At 43.4% G+C, this 27,995-nt stretch overlaps 2 protein-coding genes across 2 annotated transcripts; one reads left to right on the plus strand and one right to left on the minus strand.

Moving 5' to 3' along the window:
• Nucleotides 1–2,412: 2,412 nt before the first annotated feature.
• On the plus strand, nucleotides 2,413–6,601 carry LOC306896752 (claudin-18-like; the record flags this gene model as incomplete). Its single annotated transcript, XM_079461020.1, has 5 exons — nucleotides 2,413–2,632; nucleotides 5,762–5,926; nucleotides 6,011–6,149; nucleotides 6,257–6,367; nucleotides 6,478–6,601. The coding sequence occupies 5 exons, from the start codon at nucleotides 2,413–2,415 to the stop codon at nucleotides 6,599–6,601; spliced, it is 759 nt and encodes a 252-aa protein (XP_079317146.1).
• Nucleotides 6,602–9,876: 3,275 nt separating this feature from the next.
• dzip1l (DAZ interacting zinc finger protein 1-like) lies at nucleotides 9,877–26,280 on the minus strand (the record flags this gene model as incomplete). The annotated part of the gene is made up of 15 exons (XM_079461021.1): nucleotides 9,877–10,154; nucleotides 10,255–10,352; nucleotides 10,479–10,681; nucleotides 10,797–10,971; nucleotides 11,081–11,270; nucleotides 11,354–11,478; nucleotides 11,602–11,664; nucleotides 11,785–11,815; nucleotides 12,423–12,554; nucleotides 12,635–12,697; nucleotides 12,958–13,086; nucleotides 21,321–21,482; nucleotides 24,663–24,787; nucleotides 25,559–25,643; nucleotides 25,768–26,280. 15 exons carry the CDS (start codon nucleotides 26,278–26,280, stop codon nucleotides 10,050–10,052), a joined length of 2,199 nt encoding a protein of 732 aa, XP_079317147.1. The 3' UTR covers nucleotides 9,877–10,049.
• Nucleotides 26,281–27,995: the final 1,715 nt, after the last annotated feature.

The following is a 27,995-nucleotide window of genomic DNA, read 5'->3' on the forward strand; positions in this document are numbered from 1 at the left end:
CGCTGCACTGAATGTTCAAGTGGCTGCTCTGTGTTGTGTATTAGTGGATACTGCGTATTGAAGCCAGGCCCCAAGGCATTCATCTTAGAGGATTTCAAATCCTCTGTCTGTCGGCTGAAAGCAGCAGCAATGGCATTATGGAGCATCAGGATGGACAGAAGATAAAGAACAAGACCACAGAAGAATGGCGGATGAAAGAGACTGAGAGGAACTATGAATTGACTGTTTCAACACTTATTTCTAGTGTGAAATGTGGGTAAAAATCCTAATTGTCCTCTTGTTGACTGGCCCACATTCAGTAAGAAATCCTCAAGGCCTTTTGAGAAGTACAAACAAACTCTTTCCGCTTGGGGCATCAGAGGATGAAAAGCGCATGAAAAGAAACACTCTTATCAGGCTCTGCAAATTCGTGCCCTGCTGTGATACAAGCATCTTACTCTGTTCACACTGCTCCCTCTAGTGGCAACTGGGTTGCAATACCGGTTTGCAATCAATCTTGGTTGGCAAAGAAAGTTTTTAAGGACGTAAGCCAGGTAACCATGGGTAAAAGGCTGTAAATGACACCCTATTTGTCACCATTTTCCCTGAAGTCTTTCATCTTGGCCAACACAGCGCAGCTCGGCTTCTTTTCTCTGAGACTTCACTAATGGAGGGTCCAAAATGATTGCAGCTGCTCAGGCTATCAGAGCTCACAGGCACAGAGAGAATTTAAAGGGCAAGAAACCTTTATGTCTCTTTGTGAGGATGCAAGCCATTCTAGGTCATGTCACAAAATAGGACAAACAATCGCCAGGCACCTGCTTGTAGCATGAAGGCAGGTTGTGCGTTGCCGGGTGAGGTATGGAGAGAGGTATGATTCAACATTAAATCTCATTTTGAGATGAATGTGTACTGATAAGAATAACAAGTAACCCGACTCTGTTGACAGAGATAAGAACAGGCAGCCTGGTCATTGTGGGGCTGTAGCTTCTGTTCTTTTTTTTCAGCCAACCTTATAATAATGTTTTAATCATTACATATTTATGTATTATGTATATCAAAAACAATTGTGTTTCTCAATTTCCACATACAGAAAACATTAGAACTGATTATTTTCTCAGTAGCCACCATTTTGCATGACTTCTGCGTGTCATTGACTGAAGCTATTGTGTGATGAAGCATGTGTAAAATGTTGATCCATACCGTAATTTGCTGTTTTAAAACTGTGTAAAAATGTAAAAGTATGGAACCTGTAAGATTTTGTCAACAGTGTGCGAACATTTTATTGGTGTAAAATTTTTAATCAGCCAACATTGCCTGGAGAAAAAAAGACAAAACATATTACTTTAATTTCTGTTCACATACCATAGAAGGAAACAGAATAAACGTTAGCAAGAAAGATTGCACAAACAAATCCCGTTCTTTGTACAAGTACTGTGAAAATGAATGTTGAACCCACCAGATTTTGTCATTCATGATACTTATATTTTCATTTTTCACATATAAATACACGTTATGTATCAAATTGAAACAAATAAATAAATAAAAACACAATTGTTAAATAAGATGATTTCCCACCCATGTAAATGTGATATAAATGCGAATCAAATTAAGAATCAGAAGTAATTTTATATATGATTCAGAGTGATGACAGATAAAAAAATATATAGTGTAAATACTATAATGCTTTAATACTTCTTATAAATAAAAACCTTACTCAAGATTTCCAAAAATGGAAACAATATGACATTTCATGACTAATAAACTTTAGTGTGTACAGTATCGGTCCAAGGCACATTAGTTTCAGTTGATAATAATACTATCAGTGTTTACATTTGTTGATGTGATAAACGTGTGATACAGCTCCACCCACGATCAGCCAAAAAGGTACCAGTGATTGGTTTCACCATCGAGGTTGTAGCCTACATTATTACAAGCTTTATGCTAGCAACTAATTCAAAATAAGAGAAAGACAACTGTGAACGAAATATATTAGAAATCCAAGTGTACTACTTTGTATTCATGTAATTATAAATGATACTTGGCATTATATATTTAAATTAATTTCATTACACTAAAAACAAGATACAGCAAAATGCACCTTCACGGCTGAATTCACTTGCGTGGTTCAGTATTCATCAGAAATTGTACACAAATTAATAAAAAACAACTTCCTTTCTGTAAATTCCCTACAAAATTTCCATATCTGAGTTTCGCTATAACGTCATGGATTTTTGTCCAATCTCCTGTGTGCAACAGTTACACCAGTGTCCCACCCATCTGATGACTAGACTCACACAAAGGGATGCAGAAAATATAGCTCTAGTCAAGGTCAAACCTTTGCACAGTATAAACTGACCAAATATCAGTTAAGACTGAGGAAATAAGCAGGACAAAGGCATTGCGTACCTCAACATATTACAAAGCTTCACCATGTCTGCAACCTTGTGTCAGGTGATGGGGTTTGTGGTCGGTCTGCTGGGGGTGGCAGGGATTATTGCATGCACAGGAATGGATATGTGGAGTACTGAAGACATGTCCGACAATCCTATAACAGCCATCTATACTTACGCTGGTCTGTGGAGGTCTTGTGTGAGACAAAGCTCAGGATTGACTGAATGCCGACCATATTTCACCATCCTAGGCCTGCCAGGTACCTTCATTGCTTAACAGAGCAAAACAAGATAGAGACTAAAAAAAAGGGTAGTTAGGGACATGTTTTTAAAAATGAAAATACATTTGCTTATAAATTTTTTTTTAAATGTAACGGTTAAAAGGGTAGTACAAAACAATTGATCTTTATGTCACAAAAAGAAAATTGTATGTGATATGTTGCCCTACAAAGGAAGAAACTCAACTGTGTTAACATTAAAACAAAGATCTTTTATTAAATGATTGGTTTAATATCAGTTTTTACAACGCACAATTTCAGTTTTCTCGAAATTTGAGTATTGTTGAGCCTTTTAAATATAAACCAAAAATGTACCAATGAAAAACATGATTATAAACCATGGTAACTACTTTTTTACAGTATCCACAGTTTAACCGTGATATTTGTTTGAAACTGTGATTAAACAAACGGTAATCCATCCGCCAAAAACTTGATCAAAAGTCTATGAGATCTGTTTTTTATAAAAATTCAATTGGGACAAAATGTGATGTTAGTAATGTTTTTCTTTGCAAATGGTTGCTTTTATTAAACAACAGATCAGTTTTGTGCTAACTATACCTTTAAGATAAATTGATCAAAAGTAGTGCACACACTAAAGCTTCTAGCCACACCCGACACGTAAATATTCAACCAGTGGCTCAAACTGAGACAAAAGACATTAAACAAACAAAAGATAAGAGTGACTTCCCGTTATTATCCTACTTATTAATGACCAACAGTTTCTCAGAAACCTTTATGGAACTAAACTGCCATTGTGCTCATTACGTTAAAAACAAAAATGGCCGCCACAATGTTTCAGGTACTTGGATTTATGCTGGCTGCCCTTGGTCAGTTTCTGATATCATCTTCTACAGCATTGGATATATGGAGTATTGAGGACCGTTCTTTTACTGTAATAACAAGCGTATATGCCTACTATGGATTATGGCGTTCATGTGTGGAAACTACGTACGGTGCCACAGTGTGTCGACCTTACTTTACTATTTTGGGATTGCCTGGTATGTTTTATGTATAATTTAATGTGTGGTAATTATGTGTAAAAAATACATTAAAATGGGGGGGAAACTTTTATTTAAAAAAATTTACAGATATGTGTACTTTTTGATACCAGACTATAACGGTGTATATTATGATCTCAATTCAATTCTTATTTCATCAATTTCCTAATTGCTGTGTTTACATACACGCTCATAATGTGATTAATGTCTTAAATTTCACAATATTAAGCCCTAAAGGCCAAATAGCCAACAAAGTCAACAGTCTAAATTACAGTAGCCCCTTTTCAAAGCACCTTTACATATATTCTAACAGATAAATAATAATAAAATAAAATAATAGAAATACACAAATAAATAAAATAAAAACAGTATACTGTATTAAAATACATGGTATTGTTGCAAGTTTTTCTTGTACATTGCTTTAAGTAGCTTTGGATAAAAGCGTCTGCTAAATGACTAAATGTAAAGGAATAGTTCACCCAAACATTACAGTTCTATCATGAATTAACTCACTCTTTAGTAGGACCAAACCTGTATACATTTCTGTGTTTAGTTGAATTTACTACACTCTTAAAGGTGCAATAGAAGAACAGTTTTTGTCTAAACCTTTAACCTTTAACCTCTGAAGAACTATTTTGTTTCACAAAAGGTTATTTGTGGCAAAAAGGCTTCAGATTATAAAAATATTAATTTTATGTTGTAAATTAAGAAAGAGAGGGTTTTTTGAAAAACATTTGACTGAATGGTTCTTTGCGGAACCAGAAAAGGTTCTTCAAAAGAACCTTTTAGCTCCACAGGGCGCTTTTACGTGGCTAAAAATGCCGGGTACAGGCAACGTTTGAACTGCGTTTTTTTCAACCAATCAACCAAGTTGGTTAGGGGTTGTGTCCATCCAGGCGATTTCGCTGGCATTTCAATTTGTTTTCAACGGAAACGGCATGTTTTTTTCGCGCTCAGCCGGAGTTTGGCCGGGCGCCCAGACTTGAAAAATGCTAAACTTGGGGAAGAAAGCTCAGCTGATATGCGTTTCACAAGTTCACCTTGCCGCGAAAGAACTGGGACGGATAGTATGCTTAGGCTAGTGCTTTCCCAGGGTGATTGCTTCAAGATGGGTTAATCTTCCCGAACTCGGAGCACATGCCCCTTGACCGGGGAGAGGGTCCGGCTCATACCCGGTGCTGAGGTAAAAACGGGCTAGTGGTGTGGAGTCTGGGTGGAGGAGGGATGTTGCGATTCGAGGTGAGGTTGACTACTTATAGGATGATTGCTGTGCTTGTTCATCGAAAGCCTGTCGAGTTTATTATCTGCACATGATCCTCCCAAACTTTGTTAATAAAACATAATTTTCAGCCAAGCTCCTGGCGTTTTCAGTCACGTATAAACGCCCTAAGGGGCTGTGTCCACCGTGGAGCTTTTAGGCAGCTGAAAACACAAGGAGCACTGCTGGAAACGCCTCGGTGGACACAGCCCCTTAAGCACCTTTATTTTTGTAGTGTATTTCGGATTGTTAGAAATTGTAAATTGTTTAGTTAAAGTTTATTATATCATTTAAGCATATTATTTATCATCGTAACTGGAAATTTAAAATTATAGTATACCAGAACAATAATACCAAAACATACAAATAGAATGTAAGTTAAATGCACAAGTTAAATGTAAAATGTTTATGGAATTTATTGTATCTTTGTCAATATTGATTGTTTTTAAAATAAATAGTTAAAGGTTACTTTAAAACATACTGTCATTCTTTATTATTCATCAAATACATATAGATTTACCTCTATCATCATCAGGCCCTCTTTACTTTTATTGTGTGCCAAAAAAAGAGCAGCATCAACATAAGGTTCCATAGTGTTTTTATGTCATGTGGACCTTGATGAGTGAAATGCAGTGATATAGACATGTACAGTCCATGTACAGTCACAGTTGTTACTTTATGTACTTTGTCACAATTTAATGCTGTATTTTGTAATCATAACCAAAATTTTATTTGAATTATTTAGATCAGATCTTAAGACTAATACCCATGTATAATGGCATTGGACTGCTGATGTGCAGTGCATAAAGCACAGTAACTCTAACTTGTGTACTCTCATGTGTTTCTGCTCTACAGCTCTTTTTCAAGCCGTGAGGGCACTTATGATTGTGGGAATTGTTCTTGGAGTCATTGCCACTGTAATTGGCATTTTTGCCCTTAAATGTCTGAAAATAGGTAACATGGAGGACAATGTAAAGGCAACTATGACACTGACTGCAGGGATTATGTTTGCTCTGTCTGGTAAAACATTTTTAAATGTTCTGTATTTTCATTCATTAAAAAAAATCATGTCATGTTTTAACTGTAATTCTTTTCTTTTTCCAGGAATCTGTGCTATAGCGGGAGTGTCAATCTTTGCAAATCTCATTGTGACTAGTTTTATGTTGACTACATGGAGCTCAAATGCAGGTGGACCTGGAGGTTTTGGTAACACTGGATTTATAGGCTCACCTCTGACTCCAAGGTAAGATCCCCATTTCATTCATTAAAATTTAAATAAAATAATTCAATAAAAGTTTTATTCTACACCAAAGCATATTAACTACATGCCTCGTCTTTTGTGATTTTTAGATACACTTTTGGCTCTGCATTGTTTGTAGGTTGGGTGGGCGGAGGTCTTTTGGTTGTGGGTGGGGTTTTGATGTGTGTTGCTTGTCGCTCCATGATGCCTGAGAAACAGCGGTAAGCTTAATAAACATTGATTAACATTCAAGATAAATTAAAAAGACAAACTATAAAACAATATTCAATCTTGCATTGGATTGATAAAAGCTTGAATTTTACTTTTACAGATATGATACAGCAGCTTATAAAGCAGGAACCTACAGGTCAGAGGGCAAATCCAAAAACTACAACGACTCCTACAGAGCTCAGAGTACAGTAGCAGCCCCCAACCAAAAATATGATTATGTGTAAAGGTCAAATTTAAAAAGCCAATGTTATACATCTACAACAGGTTCAGTACTTCTCAGTGAAATTACGATAATTAAGATCAGAATAGTTTGTTTCAAAGTATTCTGAAAATTATATTTCGCCTACATTTTTTTATTCTTTATGCATCTTGTCTACATTTTTGTTTTGTTAACACTAATAGTGTGCTTTCCACTGTTAAAAACTAAATAAAACTTTATTTTCCACATATGTGTTTGTCATGCTTGATTAATAATATTGAATTCCGCATAGCACTGATGAAAACATAAACTGAAAAAAATATTATATGCCTTAATTATTAAAATATAATTAATAGAAATGTGTTCCTGTTTTTATTTTTTTTTTAAATAATGTAAAAACCTTGGGAATAAAATCTACTCATTTTGATGGTTAAGATTTTAATTCTGTTGTTTGAATAATTTTAATTGAACAAATGAAGTAAATCAAATTCAATTTTATAATGTTAAACCCATTTATATTGGTAAAATTAAGTTTACTTATTTGTTTTTGTTGAGAGTGCATAAATATTTTTTGTAGATATACAGTAACTACCTTGGCAGTTGATCTGTTGTTCTCGTCATGCTTTGCATCTGACTGCATTAGGAGATTCATTTTATCCAGATTAACTGTCATTTTAAGTATTTTTCAGTAAAAAGGAAGATTGTTTGTGTTTTGTGTTGATTTATCTGTGAGATTCAGGAGAGTTTTGTATTATGTTTTGGTTTGTTAAGTGGTAACCTTTCTTCTTCTAACCATTAGGCCACAAAAGCATTCCAGAGTTACACTAAATTAAAAGTTGAAATCACTTTTTAGCCCCACCCTCAAAAAAAGGGATTACAGCAGAATTATATTTTTTATTAGTAAATTGTACTTGAATTATAGTGGCACATTTTAGTTAGAAAATATTCATGCAAATTCCCGTGGGCTCACCACGTGCGGGAGAGACCATAGGGGGTCGGTGCATTGTGGATCGGGCGGCAGTTGGAGGAGAGGGCCTCGGCAGCCCGATCCCTGCACACGGAAACTACTTCTAGGGACGTGGAACGTCATCTTGCTGGCGGGGAAGGAGACAAATATGGTGCGTGAGGTTGAGAGGTTCCGACTAGAGAGAGTTGGGATCACCTCTACGCATGGCTTGGGCTCTGGAACCACACTCCTCGAGAGAGGATGGACACTTCACCACTCTGGAGTTGCCCATGGTGAGAGGCGGCGGGCTAGTGTGGGTTTGCTTATAGCCCCCAGCTCTCCCGCCATGTGTTTGAGTTTACCCCAGTGAATGAGAGGGTCGTTTCCCTGCGCCTACGGGTCGGGATAGGTCTCTCACTGTTGTTTGTGCCTACGGGCCGAACGGCAGTGCAGAGTACCCGACCTTCTTGGAGTCTCTGGGAGGGGTGCTGGAAAGTGCTCCGACTGGGGACTCTGACGTTCTACTGGGGGACTTCAACGCCCATGTGGGCAACGACAGTGACACCTGGAGGTGCGTGATTGGGAGAAATGGCCACCCTGATCTGAACCCGAGCGGTGTTCAGTTATTGGACTTCTGTGCTAGTCACAGTTTGTCTATAACGAACACCATGTTCAAGCATAAGGGTGTCCATCAGTGCACGTGGCACCAGGACACCCTAGGCCGCAGGTCGATGATGGACTTTGTGGTCGTTTCATCTGACCTGCGGCCGTATATTTGGACACTAGGGTTAAGAGTTGGGCGGAGCTGTCAACTGATCACCACCTGGTGGTGAGTTGGATCTGATGGCGGGAGAGGAAGCTGGACAGACTCGGGACACCCAAACGTACTGTAAGGGTCTGCTGGGAACTTCTGGCCGAGTCTCCTGTCAGAGAGATCTTTAACTCCCACCTCCGGCAGAGCTTCAACCGGATCCCGAGGGAAGCTGGAGACATTGAGTCCGAGTGGACCATGTGCTCCACCTCCATTGTCGAAGCGGCCGCTCTGAGCTGTGGCCGTAAGGTCTCCGGTGCCTGTTGAGGCGGCAATCCCTGAACCCGGTGGTGGACACCGGAAGTAAGGGAAACCGTCAAGCTGAAGAAGGAGTACCTCAGGTCTCTGGATGTTGTGGGGCTGTCTTGGCTGACACGCCTCTGCAGCATCGCGTGGCGGTCGGGGACAGTGCCTCTGGGATGGCAGACCAGGATGGTTGTCCCTCTTTTTGAGAAGGGAGACTGGAGGGTGTGTCCCAACTACAGGGGGAATCGCACTTCTCAGCCTCCCCGGGAAAAGTCTATGCCAGAGTACTGGAAAGGAGAATACGGCCGATAGTAGAACCTCGGAATCAGGAGGAACAGTGTGGTTTTCGTCCGGGCCGTGGAACGCTGGACCAGCTCTACACCCTCTACAGGGTGCTGGAGGGTTCATGGGAGTTTGCCCAACCAATCCACGTGTGTTTTGTGGATTTGGAGAAGGCATTTGACTGTGTCCCTCGCGGCGTCCTGTGGCGGGTGCTTCGGGAGTATGGGGTCCAGGGTTTTTTGCTAAGGGCTGTCAGGTCCCTGTATGACCGAAGCAGGAGCTTGGTTCGCATTGCCGGCAGTAAGTCGGACTTGTTCCCAGTGGATGTTGGACTCCGGCAGAGCTGCCCTTTGTCGCCGGTTCTGTTCGTAATTTTTATGGACAGATTTTCTAGGCGCAGCCAGGGGCCGGAGGGTGTCAGGTTCGGGGACCACACAATCTCGTCTCTGCTCTTTGCGGATGATGTTGTCGTGTTGGCCCCTTCAAACCAGGACCTTCAGCATGCACTGGGATGGTTTGCAGCCGAGTGTGAAGCGGCTGGAATAAAAATCAGTACCTCCAAACCCGAGGCCATGGTCCTCAGTAGGAAAAGGGTGGCTTGCCCACTTCAGGTTGGTGGAGAGTTCCTGCCTCAAGTGGAGGAGTTTAAGTATCTTGGTGTCTTGTTCACGAGTGAGGGAAGGATGGAACGGGAGATTGACAGACGGATCGGTGCAGCTTCTGCAGTAATGCGGTCGATGTACCGGTCTGCCGTGGTGAAGAAAGAGCTGAGCCGCAAGGGGATGCTCTCAATTTACCGGTCAATCTACGTTCCAAATCTCACCTATGGTCATGAGCTATGGGTCATGACCATAGGTGTCTAGTGTCTAGGGTGAGGGATGTCTGGGCATCTCTGCTTAGACTGCTGCCCCCTCGACCCGGCCACGGATAAGCGGAAGAAAATGAATGAATGAATGTATTCATGCAAATTGTTACAAGGGTTTAAATCAGTAAATTCTACAAGTAATTTTTTTTTGTGTATGTGTCAACACAGCATAGATTTATTTTAAAAACGTATGTATAGATTTTAAATTATTTTGAATATTATCTTTTGAAATGAATGACTGCCAAAGACCGTAACTGTAAAATTGTCATCAACAAATAAATGCATTACAAAAGCTTTGTTAGGAGTAGAGCTCCACATGCTGATCACTGAGCTTCCGACCACCTCTGAACTCCTCTGCGTTCTCCTGCAGGTGGGACAAGGAGGTCTTCTATGGAGGACAGCTCCAAATCACTCTCTTCATCAGACAGCTAGTACACACAAGTAGAACATATTCAGCAGGCTATTCGTCCATCAGTTATTGATCAAGTCTTGTAATGAACATTGATTGTGAATACATGCAGTGTTTACCGCTTGTTGTTTTACAATGGCGGGACGAGAGGAGAGGTTGGAGGCTGGTGGCAAAACTCTAGTCCCTCCTAAAGGCGTTGGTGTGCTGAGCTGTCTCTCTAAACCCATTTTCAATGTTTGGACAACAGAAATAATAAATCCTTTAAATGTGGTGCCATTGCAGTCTTGTTGTATATAAAGAAAAAAATGAATACTGTTCATTAAATGAATACATTTTTACTCACCATGTGGGCTAGGTGTTGTATGGGGTTTGGGTGTGTCTGATACCTCAGAAAGCTCACTATCTGACCAATCAGGCTCAGATCTTGGGTTTAGCAGTGACCCTGACTGGACAAGCCGTACTGATAGGGATGGCTTGCCTCTTGAGCTGGTGATATATGCACTGTCCTCAACTGATTCATCCTCTTCTGAACTGAAAGGTGGTGTGCTAAAGAGAGAAACACACTCATTGAACACGCACTGATGATATTAACTATACTAGATAAAAGCTGCACGGTCCTTCAACATTAGTACAATTGTATTCGAAAAATTGGGAAAACAACCTGGTCTTTTTTTGGCGTGTTGGTGGAGTATGAATCTGAGTAGGTGCTCTGGTGCGTGGAGTGGGGATCGGAACAAATGTTTCTAACTGCTGGGTCTTGGCCCTCTGAGTGGATGGCTTTGAGCCCTTGCTGGATCGAGGTATATTCGTAACTGGGGTTGAATTTGTCTTTCCTCCTATAAACATATACTGTATATACATCAAAGTAATTCTAGCTTTGATAAAAATGCACATAGGTTTTTCTTTAATAGGTAGTCTAGGAACATAGTTAACCGATCTGCTCACTTTTTCTGAAAGTGCTAGTTGCTTTTTTCCCCTGTTTCTTTTGTAGAACTTTCACTCGCTTTGTGACCTTATGTGCCAGGGTGTCCCTCAGATTCGGTAGATCTGGATGCTCTCTGGAGTTCTGTAGCCACTGACCACTCAACAGTGCACTTAAATTCTTAAACGTCTGCTTGGATATGCCCTTGGTACCCTGCCAAAAAAATCTGCACTTTAGCTTCTAACCATGCTTTGGCATTATATCATGTACTTTAGTCTCGTGCCGGTGTGTTCTACCTTCCGCAGTCCCATATTCTCCAGCTTTTCCTCCAGCGATTCTTCTAGGATGGTTCGAAACTCTCTCTCCAACCCTTGGTTTCCAATATGTGACTCTACAATAGCATCACCTGAATCTTCGAGGCCTGAAAGCCATGCATAGTTGTGCCTTGAGCATACAGTATCATGGTGCTTTTAAATATGAATTACTCAGTAGCTGATTAGTTAATCTCTATTTCTATAGATTGGTGTACAACTGAGTCACATACTCTGCTCGTCTTCCTCTTCTCTGTCCTTAGGAGTATTTTGGGGCTTCTGCGAAACTATGGGATCTATCAAATCGAAAGGAGACACTTAACCACACTAAAGGGTTAAACCACAGTCTTAATATCCTTTAAAAACATAGAATTGAGTTATCAAGCTTAAGTACATATGGATATCTTTTTTATTACCTGAGACTGGCATGACTGACAGTTTTTTAATCTGTGATAAAGCAACAAATAAGAAAATTATTCGTAAATTATGACATTTACGCATTTGGCAGACGCCTTTATCCAAAGCGATTTAAATTGCATTATTCTATTAGTTTCCGGTGAAGGTGCAATCCCTGGGATCAAACCCACGACCTTGGTGTTGCTAGCGCCATGTTCTTACCAATGAGCAACAGAAAAGCTGTATTTTTAATTTGATGAGATCATCATCATCAAAAAACATAACTATAAGATATTCTACTTTGTTAAAATGTGGATTTTATGGATGATAAAATACTTTTCAATATCTCAGTTTAATATGCAGAGAAAACTATGAGTAGGCCACTCATATACAGTAGTAGGTACTTTCCTGAAGAGTGTTAACATTCTAGTCCTTCATGTTTTAAAAACTGCTCTGTTTGTTTAAGCAGCCTCTTTAACTTAACCACTGACGTGAGTTTAGGGCGGCACTATAGCGATTTGTGTGTAAATATTACAAGCATGTGGTAATACTTTACTTTTAAGATTTTATAGCACGTATTTAGACCACAAAATTATAACTGACTTCAGTGTTTGTGTGTGTGTGAGAGTGAGTGAGTAGAGTGAAGTAAATAACCCACTATTTCCTCCTGAGATGCTATAAGTCTGTCTTTCTGTTTCAGCTGAGAGGATAGAGGAAGCGTCTGCAGACTGGTGCCAGAGTTCTTCTTTACAGACAGGGCCTTCCGAAGTCTGGCGTTCTCATTCTGCAGCTGTGGCAAAGCAAATAACATAGATGTGTTGACATGATTCAGACATGTTACACAAATAGTTGAACACCAGAAAGACTTGCTTCTTCTTTATCCTCTTGGTACTTCTTCTGAACTTCCTGTGATTTCTTCCTCCATTCACTTTCCTAAAATAAAAAAGAATGTGAATAGTTACAAATAAATTCTAACTCAACACAACAGAACACAAAAAGCAAAACAAGAGCTAGCATAAGCAGATTCATTACTGGAATAAACTCAATAAAAAATTGTGTGTCAGTGTTTGTAGCTGTGAATTACTGCATTGTAGGTAAAGTGTCATGGTCAGGTTTTGGGATTAAATTATGCAGTCAACACTGTATTGATCATGATTTATAATAAGGAGCATTGAAACAGTAAAAACTCTCACCTTCTGGGTCATTCTCTCCTTCAGCTTTCGTTCTCTGTTTTCTCTCTTTTTTTTATCATGATCCCATTGTTCTTGTAAACTGACTTTTGAAAATGTACCAAACTCTCTGTTTTGCATTTCTAGCAGTTTCTAGAGACAGGTGAATGACAAATACGTAAGACTGTTAGAATATTTAACCTAGTTAGTTACATGGTGATCAGTCTCAGCCTCAGACGCCCATGGACCATTGGCTGAAAGTTTAATACATAAGGCACTCTTTTCTGGAAACACAAAGGCCCTTTCCCAAATAGCACACTCCGGACCTCCTCTGAGTCCGCACTTGGTGATGTCAGGAAGTGCAGACCTAAGAAAATGCACTGCATTAAAAGTTTTTATTCTTGGATAGTTGGCTTAATAGAAATAAGCAAATAATGTGAATTATATACTATTTGAATTAAAGTTTTTATCAAATTATTCATTACAAAAATATGTTATATTTACGTTTATCTGACATCCACAACAATATTCATTCTGTGATTGGGCGTTCAGAAATATTAGTGTCGTGTAACAGATCACTGTGTGACTAAATACACATGGTGAGGAATGTAATCTAAAAGATTAACTTTTAATAAATCCAAGCGTAACCACACAAGCACATGAAACACTGACAAAGGAATGGGGCAAAACACAGGGCTTAAATAACAAGGGAACATAATCAGGGAGAACAGAATCAGGTGAGGGACTAATTACTAATATTGAACACAAAAGACAAAACCAAGCTGAAGACAACTGTTACATAACACCCCCCTCCGGAACGGCATGTCCTCGCGCCGATAAGGTCCAACTGAGGAGGGAGGTTGGGGGTTCAGGAGGTGGACAAGGGGCCTTGCAAGGGGCAGGCAATGGGGAGAGGTCCGTGAGGCCAGTACGGTGAGAACAGTGGGAGGAGCCAGGGCGGTGGCACACAGTGGAGTCTCCGGAGGACGGAGGTGGAGGAAGGGCTTATGACCCAAGGGGCAGACTGACGGAGGATGAGCCCATGGTGGAGATGTGCAGGGGGAGAGCCCAGGTGACACCGAGGGTCCAGAGGGCCAAGGTGAAGCAGACGGCTCCGGTTACCGAGGCAGAGGCAGGGATCCGGAAGACGGCGGTGGAGCCAGAGTCCACAGATGAGGAGGGGCTGGGCGGGACCAGCGGGGGCGGGAGCAGCCAGTCATCCATTCCATTGGCACAGCCTAGTATGTCAGAGTCCAGTATTAGCTCACACTCTGCAGCGGGAGTGTGGGCAGGGCTTTCCTCTAGCCCTTCTACGGCCATGAGGACTCCCATGGGAGCACATGGTGTTGCCGGCTCACACACTTGGTGTCATCAAGCTCGGGCTCCGGGGCGATGAATCGCTCTGTCGCTTCTTTAAGCGATGGCTCCTTGATCGCAGCAGGCTCCGTCTAAGGTGGGCTCATGCAGAGGCTCCGTGCTGTGGGGTGATGGCTGGTCTCTGATTCGGGAGTGGGGCTGGAGATATCCTCAGCGGGATTGACAGAGAAAAACAGTGCATTTCTTTCCGGCAGTGCCTTCGATCGATCGCTCGCTCGCTCAGGCTGGTGAGGTAAGAAGAAAACAAAGAAAGCTGGACTGCGGGTAAATACATTTTAAGGGTACACAAAAAACACTTTCTTTTACGGTCCGGTATTCTGAAACAGATCGGTGTGCATCATTCTGCACTTTGAATTTTACCAGAAGTAGTAGACCATCCGGGAATCTTTGCAATACTATTTTCAACATACTACGATTTGGTACATACTAGTTCTTCTTTCGAATATTTGTTATGGTTCTGCCTCCTTATGTCTTGATTTCCTAGTCTAGTGGCAGGATCGTGACAGAGCCACATGTTTTGTGTGGAGAGAAATATATTATTGTCAGTCAGGACATAATCTGCGTTCTCTCCGGTCTCGTCTTTTGCCCCGCCCCTCTCATTCCTAGTTTAGCTTTCCATCTATGTCTCATTACCCCCACCTGCCCATTGTTATCTTCCATTGCTAGTCTTCCCATATAATGCCCTTGTGTCTATTGTTCTGTGCTCGTTCGTTGTGCAAAGTACCTTGCTTGTTTCCTTTGCCGTGTATTTTCCTTGACTTAACTTGCCTTGGCCGTTTCCCCTTGTGGGAAGTGATTTGTTTTGGAAGTGTTTCCTGTTCGTGTTTTGTTATTATCCCCATTGTGGGTCTTTGTTTTGTATAATTAATTAATTTTGTTAACCCCTTCACTGCTGCCTGCACTTGGGTTCTTCCCCCTGCATTTCCCTGACATTATTTGTCATGAGTCTGCCTTCATGTCATGTCTATTCTTGGTCTTGAGGCAGATTCATGACAAAGTCTTATGTTTTATGTGAGAGGGATGTTGGCTCGATCGGCTTTCTATGCTCTCTCTCCAGTCCGTTTCTTTATTCCCGCCATCTCGTTTCGTCGTTAAACTTCCCTGAGTGTTTCAGTACCCGCACCTGACCCTTGTTAATTATCCTTTGTCTGTCTCCCTTTAAAACATCCTCGTGTTCATGGTCCTGTGCTTGTTCGTTGCATTTAGTGTACCTTGTGCCTCGTGTTGATTGTTTGCCTTGCCTGCCTTACTATTGTGTGTTGGTTTTCCCTGAAACTTCCCTGTAGAGTTGCTGTGTTTTAGTTAAGTCCCTAATGTCAATTTAGTTAGTCTGTGTTCGCCTGTTTTTGCTCCCACGTGAGTAGTGTTTGTTTCTTGTTTTTAGTTAGTCGTGGTCCTTGTTTTTTTCCCCCATTGTGGGTTTTTGTTTATTCATTGTATGTGTATGTTGTATGCTTTCCTAGTCTGAAACCTTTCATGGATTATCCTTGCATCATGTCTCTAGTTCTTGTTACCTCGTGTTTTCGTGAGTTAGTCTAGTCTTGTCCTTAGTGTTTTATTTTTTCCCAGCCTAGTTAGTCTGTGTCTTGATCGTTACAATTATTTATCTTGTCTTGTTTTACTCCCTCGTGGGTTTTTGTTTTGTGTTTATTGTGAATAAACTTTGTTAACCCCTTCATCCATGTGTCTGCCTGCGCTTGGGTTCTTCATCCACGTTCATGACAGAACGAACGAGCCACAACAGAACCCAGCGGCAGCATGGACACCGATCAAGTCTGGGCCATCGCCTCTGCAGCCTTCGCCAGGAAAGTGAGACTGTGGACGAGTACGTGGAGAGGTTCCTTGACATTGCCGAACAAGGCGTCTTCGGGGAGGAGGAGCTGGTGGTGCTGTTCAACACGCCTTCCCTGAAACTTCCCTGTAGAGTTGCTGTGTTTTAGTTTAGTCCCTCATGTTAATTTAGTTAGTCTGTGTTATCCAGTTTTTGCTCCCATGTGAGTAGTGTTTGTTTCTTGTTCCCTTTCTGTCGATCTCTCGATGTTGTGTCGAACCGACAGATGGGGTTTGACTTGAGAACCTATTATCTTCTGACTATTTTGAAAAGGCCAATGAAATTGGCCAATGAAATTTGCATGCCGGACTCCGCCCCCGGATATCCGGGTATAAAAGGGAGACGGCGTGCTGCATTCATTCACCTTTTGTTCTTCGGAGCCTTCGCATCTGATGACAATCCTTCTAAAAGAGCTGATTTCTCGACGTGGTGCAGCGGACTGTCACTCATCAGTGACTTCCCCTGGCGTCTCAGCAGTTCCGGAGGTGTTTTCCTCTCTAAAAGAGGAAATTTCTACAGCGCAGCATGTCTTGCTGATCTCACGGGTGCAACACACTCATTGAGGAGGGGGAGGGACACGATGTCTGCCTCGCGTGCTTGGGGGTCCAACACGCTGACGCAGGCGTTGTGGATAAATCCTACATATAAAGCCACTGGCTCGCGGACCGTTCATGCCCCGCCTCGCTCGTCTGGCCACTCCCCAAAAGACGGCACTTTGCCGTCTTGCTCCTTTCCCACGTACTCGGACACGAAGCACCGTCCACGCGGCGCTCGCGGCTGGACGATTGGTCATCGGGGCGGGGCGCGGCGGTGCCTTTTTGTCCCCGAGGTGCATGAGGAGCTCGGTAAGACTGGGAATGCCCCATTTTCTGCGCATTTTCCGTCAAACTGACTCTGTCACTTTCTCTTCCCTCGATGGGGGGGTAGCTAGGGGCTACGTCGATGTACCCCGGGTGGCGCGTGCCGTCGCTGTGCACTTGTGCTACAGACGCCGGCCACCTGGGGGGCCGATCTAGACTCCCGTCCGCGGCTTGTGGGTTCTCGGCACTCCGGTGTCGGGAGCTTGCAGTGCCACGGACCATGCTGCCGCCGCTCTTTATACCATGGCCGTCCTGCAGGTCCATCAGTGAAAGAGTTACACGAGGGGAGACCGACCCAAAGGTAATGCAGGAACTCTGCGCCGCCACCGACCTCGCCCTCCGGGCGAGTAAGGTGGTGGCGCGGGCCCTGGATCGGACGATGTCCACGATGGTGGTCCAGGAGAGGCACCTCTGGCTCAACCTTGCCCAGATGTGGGACGCCGAGAGGGTCCGCTTTCTCGATGCTCCCATCTCGCAGGGTGGGCTGTTTGGTGAGCCCCGCCGTGGGCCGGCCCGTGTTGAAGGTCCCATTCGGGATCTGCTCCTAAACAGCCCTGGCCACCTTTGTCGTCGTCCTCGGTTCTGGCACCCCCTCTTGAGGCGGCCCCCCGGAGGAAGACGTCAAGGAAAGGTCCGCCGTCTCATCAGCAGCAGGGGGACCGGCACTGCTGGCTGTCGAACCATTCCCCCGCGGGGGCGATGAAGCTGATCGTACCTCTAGTCCCCCTGTTTCGGTCTTTGGGTGCTTGGGTAGCACTTTCCAAGCCATCACGGTGGCTACAGAATACGGTCCGTCTCGGCTATGCGATCCAATTCGCCAGGCCTCCGCCCAGGTTTCGGGGCATCCTCTTCACCTCATCAGAGGCAGAGATGCTCCTGTACTACGAGCCGAGATTGCCCGTCCCCCGGCCGAGATGTCCAGCGGGTTTTACAGCCTGTACTTTGTCGTCCCCAAGAAAGGCGGAGGGTTGGGCCCTATTCTCAATCTGTGTACCCTGATCAAGCACCTGCAGAAGCTGCCATTCAGGATGCTCACGCAGAGGCGCATCTTGACGTCTGGCAGATGTCAGGATTGGTTTGTAGCCATCGACCTGAAGGACGCATACTTTCATGTCTCGATTCTCCCTCGTCATCGGCCGTTCCTACGGTTTGCTTTCGAGGGACGGGCATATCAGTACAGGGTCCTCCCATTAGGCCTGTCTCCACAGGCCTTTACGAAGGTCGTGGAAGCCGCCCTCGCTCCCCTCAGGGAGAGCGGTGTGCGGGTACTCAAATTTCTCGACGACTGGCTTATATTGGCACACTCGCGAGATCTGTTGTGTACACCCGGCACCTCGACCGATTGGGATTACTGGTCAACCGAGGGAAGAGCTAGCTCTCCCGGGCGCAGAGCTCCCTTTTTTCTCGGTATAGAACTCAACTCTTTCTCCATGACGGCACGACTCACCCTAGAGCGCGCACAGTCAGTGCTGAACTGTTTGAGCCTTCTCAGACAGCAACTAGCGCTCCCCCTGAAATTATTTCAGAGGCTCCTGGCATGGCATCCTCGGCGGGGGTGGTCCCCCTCGGGTTGATGCACATGAGACCGCTCCAGCACTGGCTACAGAGATGAGTTCCCTGGAGAGCATGGCACACAGGCAGCAGGCGTATCGGCATCACGCCTCTCTGCCGTCGCATCCTAATCCCCTGGTCCACGTTTTCCTCATGAGATGGTCCCCCTCGTGGTGACCCATGACCTCCTCCAGGTGGAAATCCACCTAGCGGTACCTTGGTCCGCGCTTACCACCCATGAGTTCTCCCCTGCGGGCGAGACCATGTTGGTGTCTCCACTATATTCCTCCCTGCGGTGGGAAGTGGTCTCCGTAGCGCATATCCCCCTTCAAGGAACAGCGCTTCCCCAGTGGCCCTATGGTACTGGACGGCTTCTCACCATTAGAGATACAAGGCCTCCGTCTGTGGTGGCCGAGGGCAGGTGCCTCTCATCTTTGCCAAAGCTCTGGGGCGCCCTGCCAAACCCACTGGATGGTTACAATTTTGCGCTTAGGCTCGCGTCTTCCCTACAGGGTCGAAGCCGCCGGAATCCTGTTGGCCGCAAAAGATCCCCAGCCGGGCATTCCAGGTTGGTGCAGCCAGGCATTTCCAGGTCGGTGCAGCCGGGGATTCCAGGTCGGTGCAGCCGGGCATTTCTGCCCGGTGGAGCTGGGCATTCCGGCACGGCGGAGCCAGGCATTCCCGCCTGGCGGAGCCGGGGATTTCCGCCAGGTGCATGCGGCCATTCCAGCCCGGTGCATGGCTGTTCGTGTCTGCCGGCTCTCCTGTTCGTGTCTGCCGGTTATCGTGTTCTTGTCTGCCGGCCATGACAGAACCTCATGTTTAATGTGGAGAGAGGCAATAATTGTTCTTACTGGTTTGTGTGGTAAGTTCTTGTGTCTTGTACTCTAGTTTAGTTATTTGTAGTTCATGTCAAAAGTTAATTTAAGTGTAGTTAGTTTTGGTCCTGTCATGTTATTTTGGTCCTGTCATGTTATTGCACATCATAGAAATGAAACAGCGATCGTTAAAATTACAAACGACCTGCTTAAAGTTATTTTAACTACTTTTAATCACTTATAAAGCCTTTAACGGTTTATCCCCTACCTACCTAACAGAGCTTCTATCACATTACAACCTATCACAAAACAAGATCTCAAAACTCAGGACTTTTGATAACACCTAGAATAACTAAATCCATCAAAGGGGGTTGAGCTTTCTCATACGTAGCACCTAAACTCTGCAATAGCCTTCCCGACACTAATCGAGGATCAGACACACTCGCCCAATTTAACTCTAGATTAAAGACACATATTTAATATATACTATATAAATAAAATTCCCTTACATTGGGGCCGAAACCCGAGAGGTAGGAGAGACCTGTCGGAGAGCCCTCGCTGCCGAGGGTGATCACAATGCTGAAGAATTCGGGCAGTACGCACGAGGGAATCCGCGGGTGGCTGCCGGAGGCGGTGGTGCTGAAGGCAGTATTCGGATGGGACTGACACCTCGCTGCCATGCTCCTGGGTCAAGGTGGGGTGGCTGCCGTCTGAGAGGAAGCAGAGGATTCACCGCCGTTCACCAGAGCCTGCTGCTGTCCGCCATTAAGGGGAGGAACAGGGAACGGGGGACTCACTGCCGGCTGCCCTCAGCTGGAGGAGCCATCGCCGGTGGATGGAGGAGGATCGAGCCGTCCACCAAGCATCCAGTACCATCGCATGCCACCGCAAGGAAGAGCTTCTCGGCTGGCTGAGGGCCAACAATGTGTCTGGGAACCGGACAAGGATTTTTTTTCTTTTTTCCTCTCTTTCCTCTCTCGCCTGTGTCGCTCCTTGTGCCTTATGCATGACAGAGGGAGCAGTCAAGAATATGAATATAGGAAAGGAGGTCTGATGTTTCACTAGGTAGGCATCCTCTCTGTTTGGGGGATAAATGATTATAGAAGTAAATACTTACCTTTCCTTGCTATAATCAGAGAGACATCACATGAGTTGTGTATCTGATCCCACTATCATCACATCCTGGGTGAAAGAGGCCTTTTGGTGAGGTGTAGCTGATAATGCCTTTTGTATGGTTCCCACAGCCTCATTGGGTGTTTCGGCCCTTTATCACAAGTCACCCTCAGCTAAGGGAGCCCACTGCAGGTTGATCAGACCTGGATGTGTCGCATTATTACAAGGTCATCTGGCAGCCCATGCTGAGTCCATCCGCCTCAACACACATACACCCTGAGCAGTGGTGTATAAAGTGTATCCATTAAAACCACCTGATTAAAATGATCTTGTAAATAATCCACCTTTTTTGCAAAATATAATATGTGTGGAAAGGGGGGCAGGGTTCAGCGAGGTCTACAGCGGGAGAGAGAGCTGTGTTTCTACCAGTGTGGTAAAGAGAATAAAGCCTGTAACAGTCCAGCCGACCCCGTCTTCTTTCTTCTTCCTTGTTACAATTGTAAAGTTGTCAGTTGTCATCACAACTGACTAAACGCTTAATTCTTAAAAGTTTGCAAAGCTCACGGCATTAACTTATAATCATTGTTTATGCTGTTAACTTTCGCCACTTTCGTGAATGTACTGCGGGGACATTTCCACGCATCTAATCATGATGTGGCACAAACAAAACATTTGTAGCTTTACCTGTTAGTTATATTCATTCAAAACCGAAATATCAGTGTTTGATTGGATATTGGTTGTATTTTTTTATTATAATCTACTCTAAGTACTTGCATTCAACACCAGAACATCTGTCGCCATCTATTCATGATGGTATGAGAGCTTGCTAATACTCACAGCCTCTATGGATGAGCTCTTGCTTGCCATGTCTTTTGACTCCTTGATAAAAATCAGCTTGAGCTCCTCAATTTCCTGCTCAAATTGTCTTCTCTCCTCCTCTTTCCATCTTTTCAGTGCATCCTTCTCTAACTGTTCTCTTCTGCGCTGCTCCTCTTGCTCCTGACATAAATAAAATGTATAGATGTACAGTATATGTAGAGATAGTACACTATAATTAATTAAATGGATTACAGTAATTGAACTCATTTCATTACTCAATAACCAGTAGCAGTTTTAGGCACGGGCGAACCGGGCAGTCGCCCGGAGCGGAATTTTTTCATGTCACATGGGGGGCGGCACCCCGCACGAGCATTAAAAAAAACTCTGGGCCGCTGATTTACATGTTAAGTCAATGCAAAGACGCGATGACCTACTTGCGGTGCGATTCGCGCGAATGAGGTGATTAAGCTGGGGGGGTTGGGCGCTCAAAGGTGGTCTCGCCCGGGGTGCAATTCAATGTAGAACCACCACTGTCAATAACTAATGTATAATCAACCAAAGACAACTTGAACTTAAAAGTATTAATATGATACTGTATATACAACCAAACAGAAAAGCACATTATCAGCATATTGAGAATTATATTAAATAATAAAAGCACTGTTAAGAGTTTATCAATTTCATCAATTTCATCACTGTTTGATAGGTTTCATTTAAAAAAGTCTAATTTTGGGTCATTAAAGGGCTCCTGTAATGTTTTCAGAGTATTTTTGTATGTTTATCTCTTGTTTATTTTTAATATCTGTGACCATTTAACACCATCTTTTGTGCTGAGGTTAATGAACGCCCCCAAGGCGTTGGCCAAGGGGCAGACTAACGTGACAAGACAAGCTGGGAAACAGACAACATCCAATTAAACATAATAACCAATAAAAAGGGCAAGCAGACCATAAAAATAAAAGGGTTGGGGTGACACAACAAAAATAATACACATGGGAGGGGGTGGGGGAACAACAAAGTTCATGGGGGAAGTCCAAAGGTATTGGGACTTGGTGGGGGAGTCTTAGCCCGGGGGGGGGGGGTGCTCGGGAAACCAGCTGGAAGGCCGGCTGAGTCACCGGCTGGGCAGGACTGGGTGTTGGCGGGACAGGACGTGATGTCGACTGGACGGGGTGTCTACTGGAAAGGACTGGGTGTCGACGGGACAGGCTGAGCAGTGCTCCCTGGCGGCTGGGCAGCGCTCTCTGATGGCTGGGCAGTGCTCTCTGACAGCTGGGCAGCGCTCTCCGATGGCTGGGCAGCGCTCTCTCGTGGCTGGACAGCAGATTGGGTCACCGGCTGGATCGCTAGCTCGTTGGTCTGGGTACCGGCTGGGCAGGAGAGAGTGTTGAAAACGCCTTTTAGAATTTAAACTTAGAAGCAGCGTTTTTTGATCATACAGTAATGTTGATTTATTACAATAATTAAATGACAAATGATCTTACAAACTGTCAGAATCTGGGTCACAACTGTCACAGAAAAGGTGGTTTTTAAGTAGATTTTTGAAGGTTGTGAGCGATGTCGTTGACCGGACCGTGTTGGAAAGAATGTTGTGAAGGAGAATGAGCGTTAAAGCGATTTAATGCCCTTATGAGAAGGCATTTCAAGGCGACGCTCATTTGCTTTGTTCTTGATGGGGTGTAGGAGTGTAGTAGGGTGTGAAAGTATGCCGGTGCATATCCAGTGATAGTCAAGTAGGCAAACATCAGTGACTTGAATCTGATACGGGCTTCAGCCGGTAGTTAGTGGAGAGAGATGAAAAGGGGTGTCACATGAGCCCTTTTGGGCTGCTGGAAGACGAGGCGTGCTGCTGCGTTTTGAACCAGCTGAAGTGGTTTGATAGCCTTTGCAGAAAGACCAGTAAGGAGAGCATTGCAGTAGTCCAACCTTGAGATTACCAGGGCCTGGACAAGGAGTTGTGCCGCATGCTCAGTGAAGTAGGGTCTAACCTTTTGAATGTTGAATAATGAAAATAACAGGATCGTATTGTCTTTGCAATGTGATCAGCTGTTCATCAAATATGAGGTTCCCGGCTGATTCAGAGGGAGTGATCTTGAATGATCTGCCGAAGAGGTAGGATTGGAACCAGCGGAGAGGGGAGCCTGAGATTCCTAAGGATGACAGGGTTGCTAGCAGTATCTGGTGATTGACCATGTCAAATGCTGCAGATAGGTCTAGCAGAATCGGGACCAAGGATTTGGATTCCGCCTTGGCTAGCCGCAGTGCTTCTGTGACCGAGAGCAGTGCAGTCTCAGTGGAGTGGTTTGTTTTGAAGCCAGACTGCTTGTCATCCAGTAGATTGTTCTGGGATTAGTATGACGAAACTTTGTTGAAAACTGCACTTTCAAGAGTTTTCGCAATACAAGGGAGGAGAGAGACAGGTCTGTAACTTTCGGTAGTAACAGGGTCCAATGTGGGTGTAATGAAGTTCATAGACGTAGGGAAGGAGGGAGGTGGGAACCGGCGAACATTCAACAAACTTTAAACAAAAATAAACACGGAAGTAAAGACCTTAAAACATAAACTTAACAAATGTCTCGGCCCGGCCCTCTCTCGTCATCAGTCCTGCCGGTCGTCCTTTTAAGGTCCCGATCTCCTCTGTAAGATATGCGGGACCGGTGCGCGCACAGCTGATTGCAACTATCACTCACGCCACCGGCCCCGCCTGACATGGGCCTGTTTGAATGTGGATGGAAAAGTGCCGGAGGCACTTGATGATGTGGAGGGAGGTGTTGATGATGTTTGTGAGCCCCCCCCACGGCTCCAGCTTCTTGATGATGCATGTTTCCCATTCATTTCTAATTTTTCTCTACAGTGTTGCTAAATTAGCAACTTTTTCAAAAATTTTTTTTACTTTTGTTCAGTAGAGGTGCATACAGACAAAGTATTTTTGGATATACCTAAACCTTCATTTAGTAGGAATATGTAAGCAGTAATACTGCCCCGTGAGCGCAAGGTCTCGCTTTCCCGGAGCAGGGGTCACCTCTCTCTCTTAGCGTCTAACTTACTACTCTGTAAAGGGAGAAGCCACTTGATGTAAAGCCTTAAACCTTCCACCAGAAAAACAACGTCTAATGCTTACGCCCTGGTTAGGGTTAGGAAAAAACAGTGTTTCTAAAAACCTGACACTGTTACTTGTTGTCGGATATATAAATATGAAACCTTAACATGAAGGCCCCCATGTGGAGTGGAGCACTAAATGCTAGACCCAGAGTCTTCATGTCATGATTGCTATTCCCTTGTAATGTGTAAATGTTTTATTGAGGTCTGTCCAGTATAAACTACATGTGGTGCTGGATCTTGACTTAAACACAAACACACCTGCTGACGCCTCAAACAGTCTGTTTCTCTCTCTGCCTGTAGCTGCATCTGTGTTACTCTCAGTCTTTCCTTCAGTTCTTCTATCCCATCTTCCATCTGTTCCACCTGCGTCTTCTTTTGCCTTTCTGAAAAACACACAAACAAGCAGTTATTTTTTATTCAAAGTGGCCATGCAACAGTGTTTTATGCATTCTGACTTCTTAACAGTGTTAAATTTGCTTCTCATGCTTGACATAGTAAACTTGTAAAAAAACGAGTTGGACGCAGGACGTAGTATTTCTGTGCTCGATACACTTCATCAGTGTTCGTACAGGTTGAACATGAAAAATCTTTACATCACAACTTTTTTTAGTCCCTTATTGGACAATTATCCAGGAAAAAAGCAGGCGGAATGCCCACGAATCAACCATGGAGAGCGGGAGAAGGAGTATGTGCACAAGTCACTTTCACTTGTGTGCAGGAGAGAGAGAGAGAGAGAGAGAGAGAGAGCAGTATGTTCGCAAAGTTCATCTGTGTTGTTTGTTTGCTGCATTTGGGTGATGACTGTTATATAAACGGTGGATATAACGCTGGATTTGGAGATCGTTTGAAACTGATAGATGAATCAGCGATGACCCTGGACATGAACCGCACACGGTAAGTGAAACTGTTTTCTCGGCAATGTGTATGCAGTTCCGAAAGTTAAAATGATAAGTGATAAGAGCCGTTGCACACAAATTTTCCACCACTTGTGCAGCGCCCACAACTTATGAAAGGGCAACCTACAGTAGAAAAGTGAAAAATTATACAACAGTACAATTTGCAAAAATTAAATAACTGCATGTGTGAATGCCTCTTCAGTTTTCTGTAACAGGATTTTCACAAGATATTACATGAACACACATTTTCCCACCAACCTGCATTTGTGATTTCAGGATGTCGTCGCTGAACATGTGCTTGTAGGTAGGAGTAATTGACAAATGATTTTTCACAGCACTGGCACTGTCACAAAGAAAAATGTAAAGATTATTAAAACAGACTTTTTACTCCTAAAAAATGTAGGGCTTTACAAATAAAATATACGATAAGGTCAAGATATACTTAGCTGGTCTGTTTTTAAAACCACCTTGTGATAATTATTAGCGCTGGCCTGTAGGAGGAGTTGTTGAGTGGCAATCATCTTCTTTCTACGCCGCAGCTCCAGCTTATTTCCCTGCATTTTTTTCTCCAGTTCTACTCGTTGTTTTTCTTCCTGCTGGGCCAAAGAGACTGCCCCCTGTAGACGCTCCTCCAATCCTGACAGTTGTGCACTCAGGAAGTCCTGGCAGTGCAGAAGGTATTCAGTGCTCAACTGAGACATGCGGACCAGTTTGATCAAAGAAGGGTCAGCAGGCCCAGAGCAGTTTGGACACCGCTCACCCTCCACAGCACAGTAAGTTACTGCCGTAATGAAATCCTGAAGCACTCCGACATCCATCTCCCGTGCAACTCGATCCACATCAAGGGCAGCGAGACGCCTCCAGTCTAAAGGTTCAGTGCGTGAGCGAAAGTGGAAAGACTGAAGTTTGTGCGTGGGGTTCCAAGATGTCGTGGTGGGAAGAGCAGAACAGGGCTCAACAACCGAGAACTGCCCAAGCATGGTGAAAGTTGTAGGATAAAAATATGAATGGACAAATTGATTCCTAAATGATGGCTGTGTAAAGAAAGACAGAAATAGAGAATTGATTGTACTGATAATTGTAGATGTAATTAAGTGACATACTGTATATGTAAGACATAAGATATGCAGAGACATCCACAATAGGCTGACTTCCACCAAACGTTTAAATGTTATGCTGTCGGCACCACGAATTAACCTGGAACGCGATCGTGAACGGACCAAGGGGCAAGAGTAATTTATCCAAAATAGCTTGCGCTGCCATCTGTTTATATTTGTTTCTCAGGCTGTTGATAAAACTGACGTTAACTCACTATAGTGTGCACTTAACTACACTTAGAGGACAGATATCATATTCTAAATGTAAATAAGTGTTTGCCATTTAAAATTGATGTGTGTGATAATAACCGTCAAACACACACACAGCCAGACCCTGACTGTTCAACAGAAATTGTAAGGATCAATATTGTTATTTTCAGAATCTATGTCATTTCTTTTGCCACATGTAAACAGTAAACTGTCTTTCAGCATTCTGAACTGTATCGTTCCTCAAACTAACACACAATACGGGATAATAGCATTTCACTCCACTTGTTTCTAGACAACCAATACCACGCCTGTTTTAAGCCGCAGTATAGCTATTGTTAGATGTGTTAACAGTTTTAAATAGACGGAGATCTTCTAACAGTATAGCCTACGTTATGAAAGAAAATATTTCCTTTTGATAAGCATTTTGCTGTTAAAACACGCTAATTTGTCAGACAAGATTCTTGTTATGCATACACCTATAAAGTGGATTTACAATATAGGCTACAAGTAGCTTTGGTATAAGTATTTAGCAGTATTCTACAATGTAGCTATAACATAACACATCTTCCACTATAACGGTATAAAGTTTCACGCTCAGTAAGGTACGTTAAGGTATTGTTAGCCGTTTGAAAATCTTTCGATTTTTATTTCGTGTCAACGGTTGTTTCAGCAGTCACGCTATCTGAGTAAACCGAAGTTCAGAACCGAAGTTTTTTTTTCGCAAGATTTTGGACACTAAACTTACCTCAGCTTCTGCCACAAATCAAACTGATTAAAAACATTTTAAGCAATGCATGATGACAGTTGAACGCAAAGAGTCGAAGGAGACCTTAACAGCTGGCGACTGTTGTTGTAGGGCGGGTCTAGGAGAGAAGCGCAACCTGTTGCCATAGATACCCCTGACTCGTGACCTCAGCTTAAACAACTGAGGAGTTTTTTGCAAATTAGTCATTGAACTAATGAAACATAACAAACAAACAAAACAAAACAACAATAAATGAATGGATTTAATATGAAAAAAAGTGTTCAAAATACAGTAGGCTACAAATTGCGCAAGTGTTCTTTTTTTGTCCTATAGGCTCTCTGATTGTACGTGTTTTTTAAGCTCTATATCTTTATTTCTACTTATATATATATATATATATATATATATATATATATATACATATATTCAGTTTGTCTGTTAGGATGAACAAATGAGGTTTAAAATCCATAGACGTACTTTTGGTTATATTTTTATTTGGTAGGGGAGAGCGGGGTAACACTTTTTGGTTGTAGCTAAATAACTAAAAAAATATTTAAGTTTGATTAATTCGATTTTTACACAAGCAACATGCACATCTCTTACAAATGAACACAAGCGAAAGAAGTGCAAACGTTAAAACTTA

Source organism: Barbatula barbatula (assembly GCF_947034865.1).
Source record: "Barbatula barbatula genome assembly, chromosome: 7".
Lineage (NCBI taxonomy): Eukaryota > Metazoa > Chordata > Actinopteri > Cypriniformes > Nemacheilidae > Barbatula > Barbatula barbatula.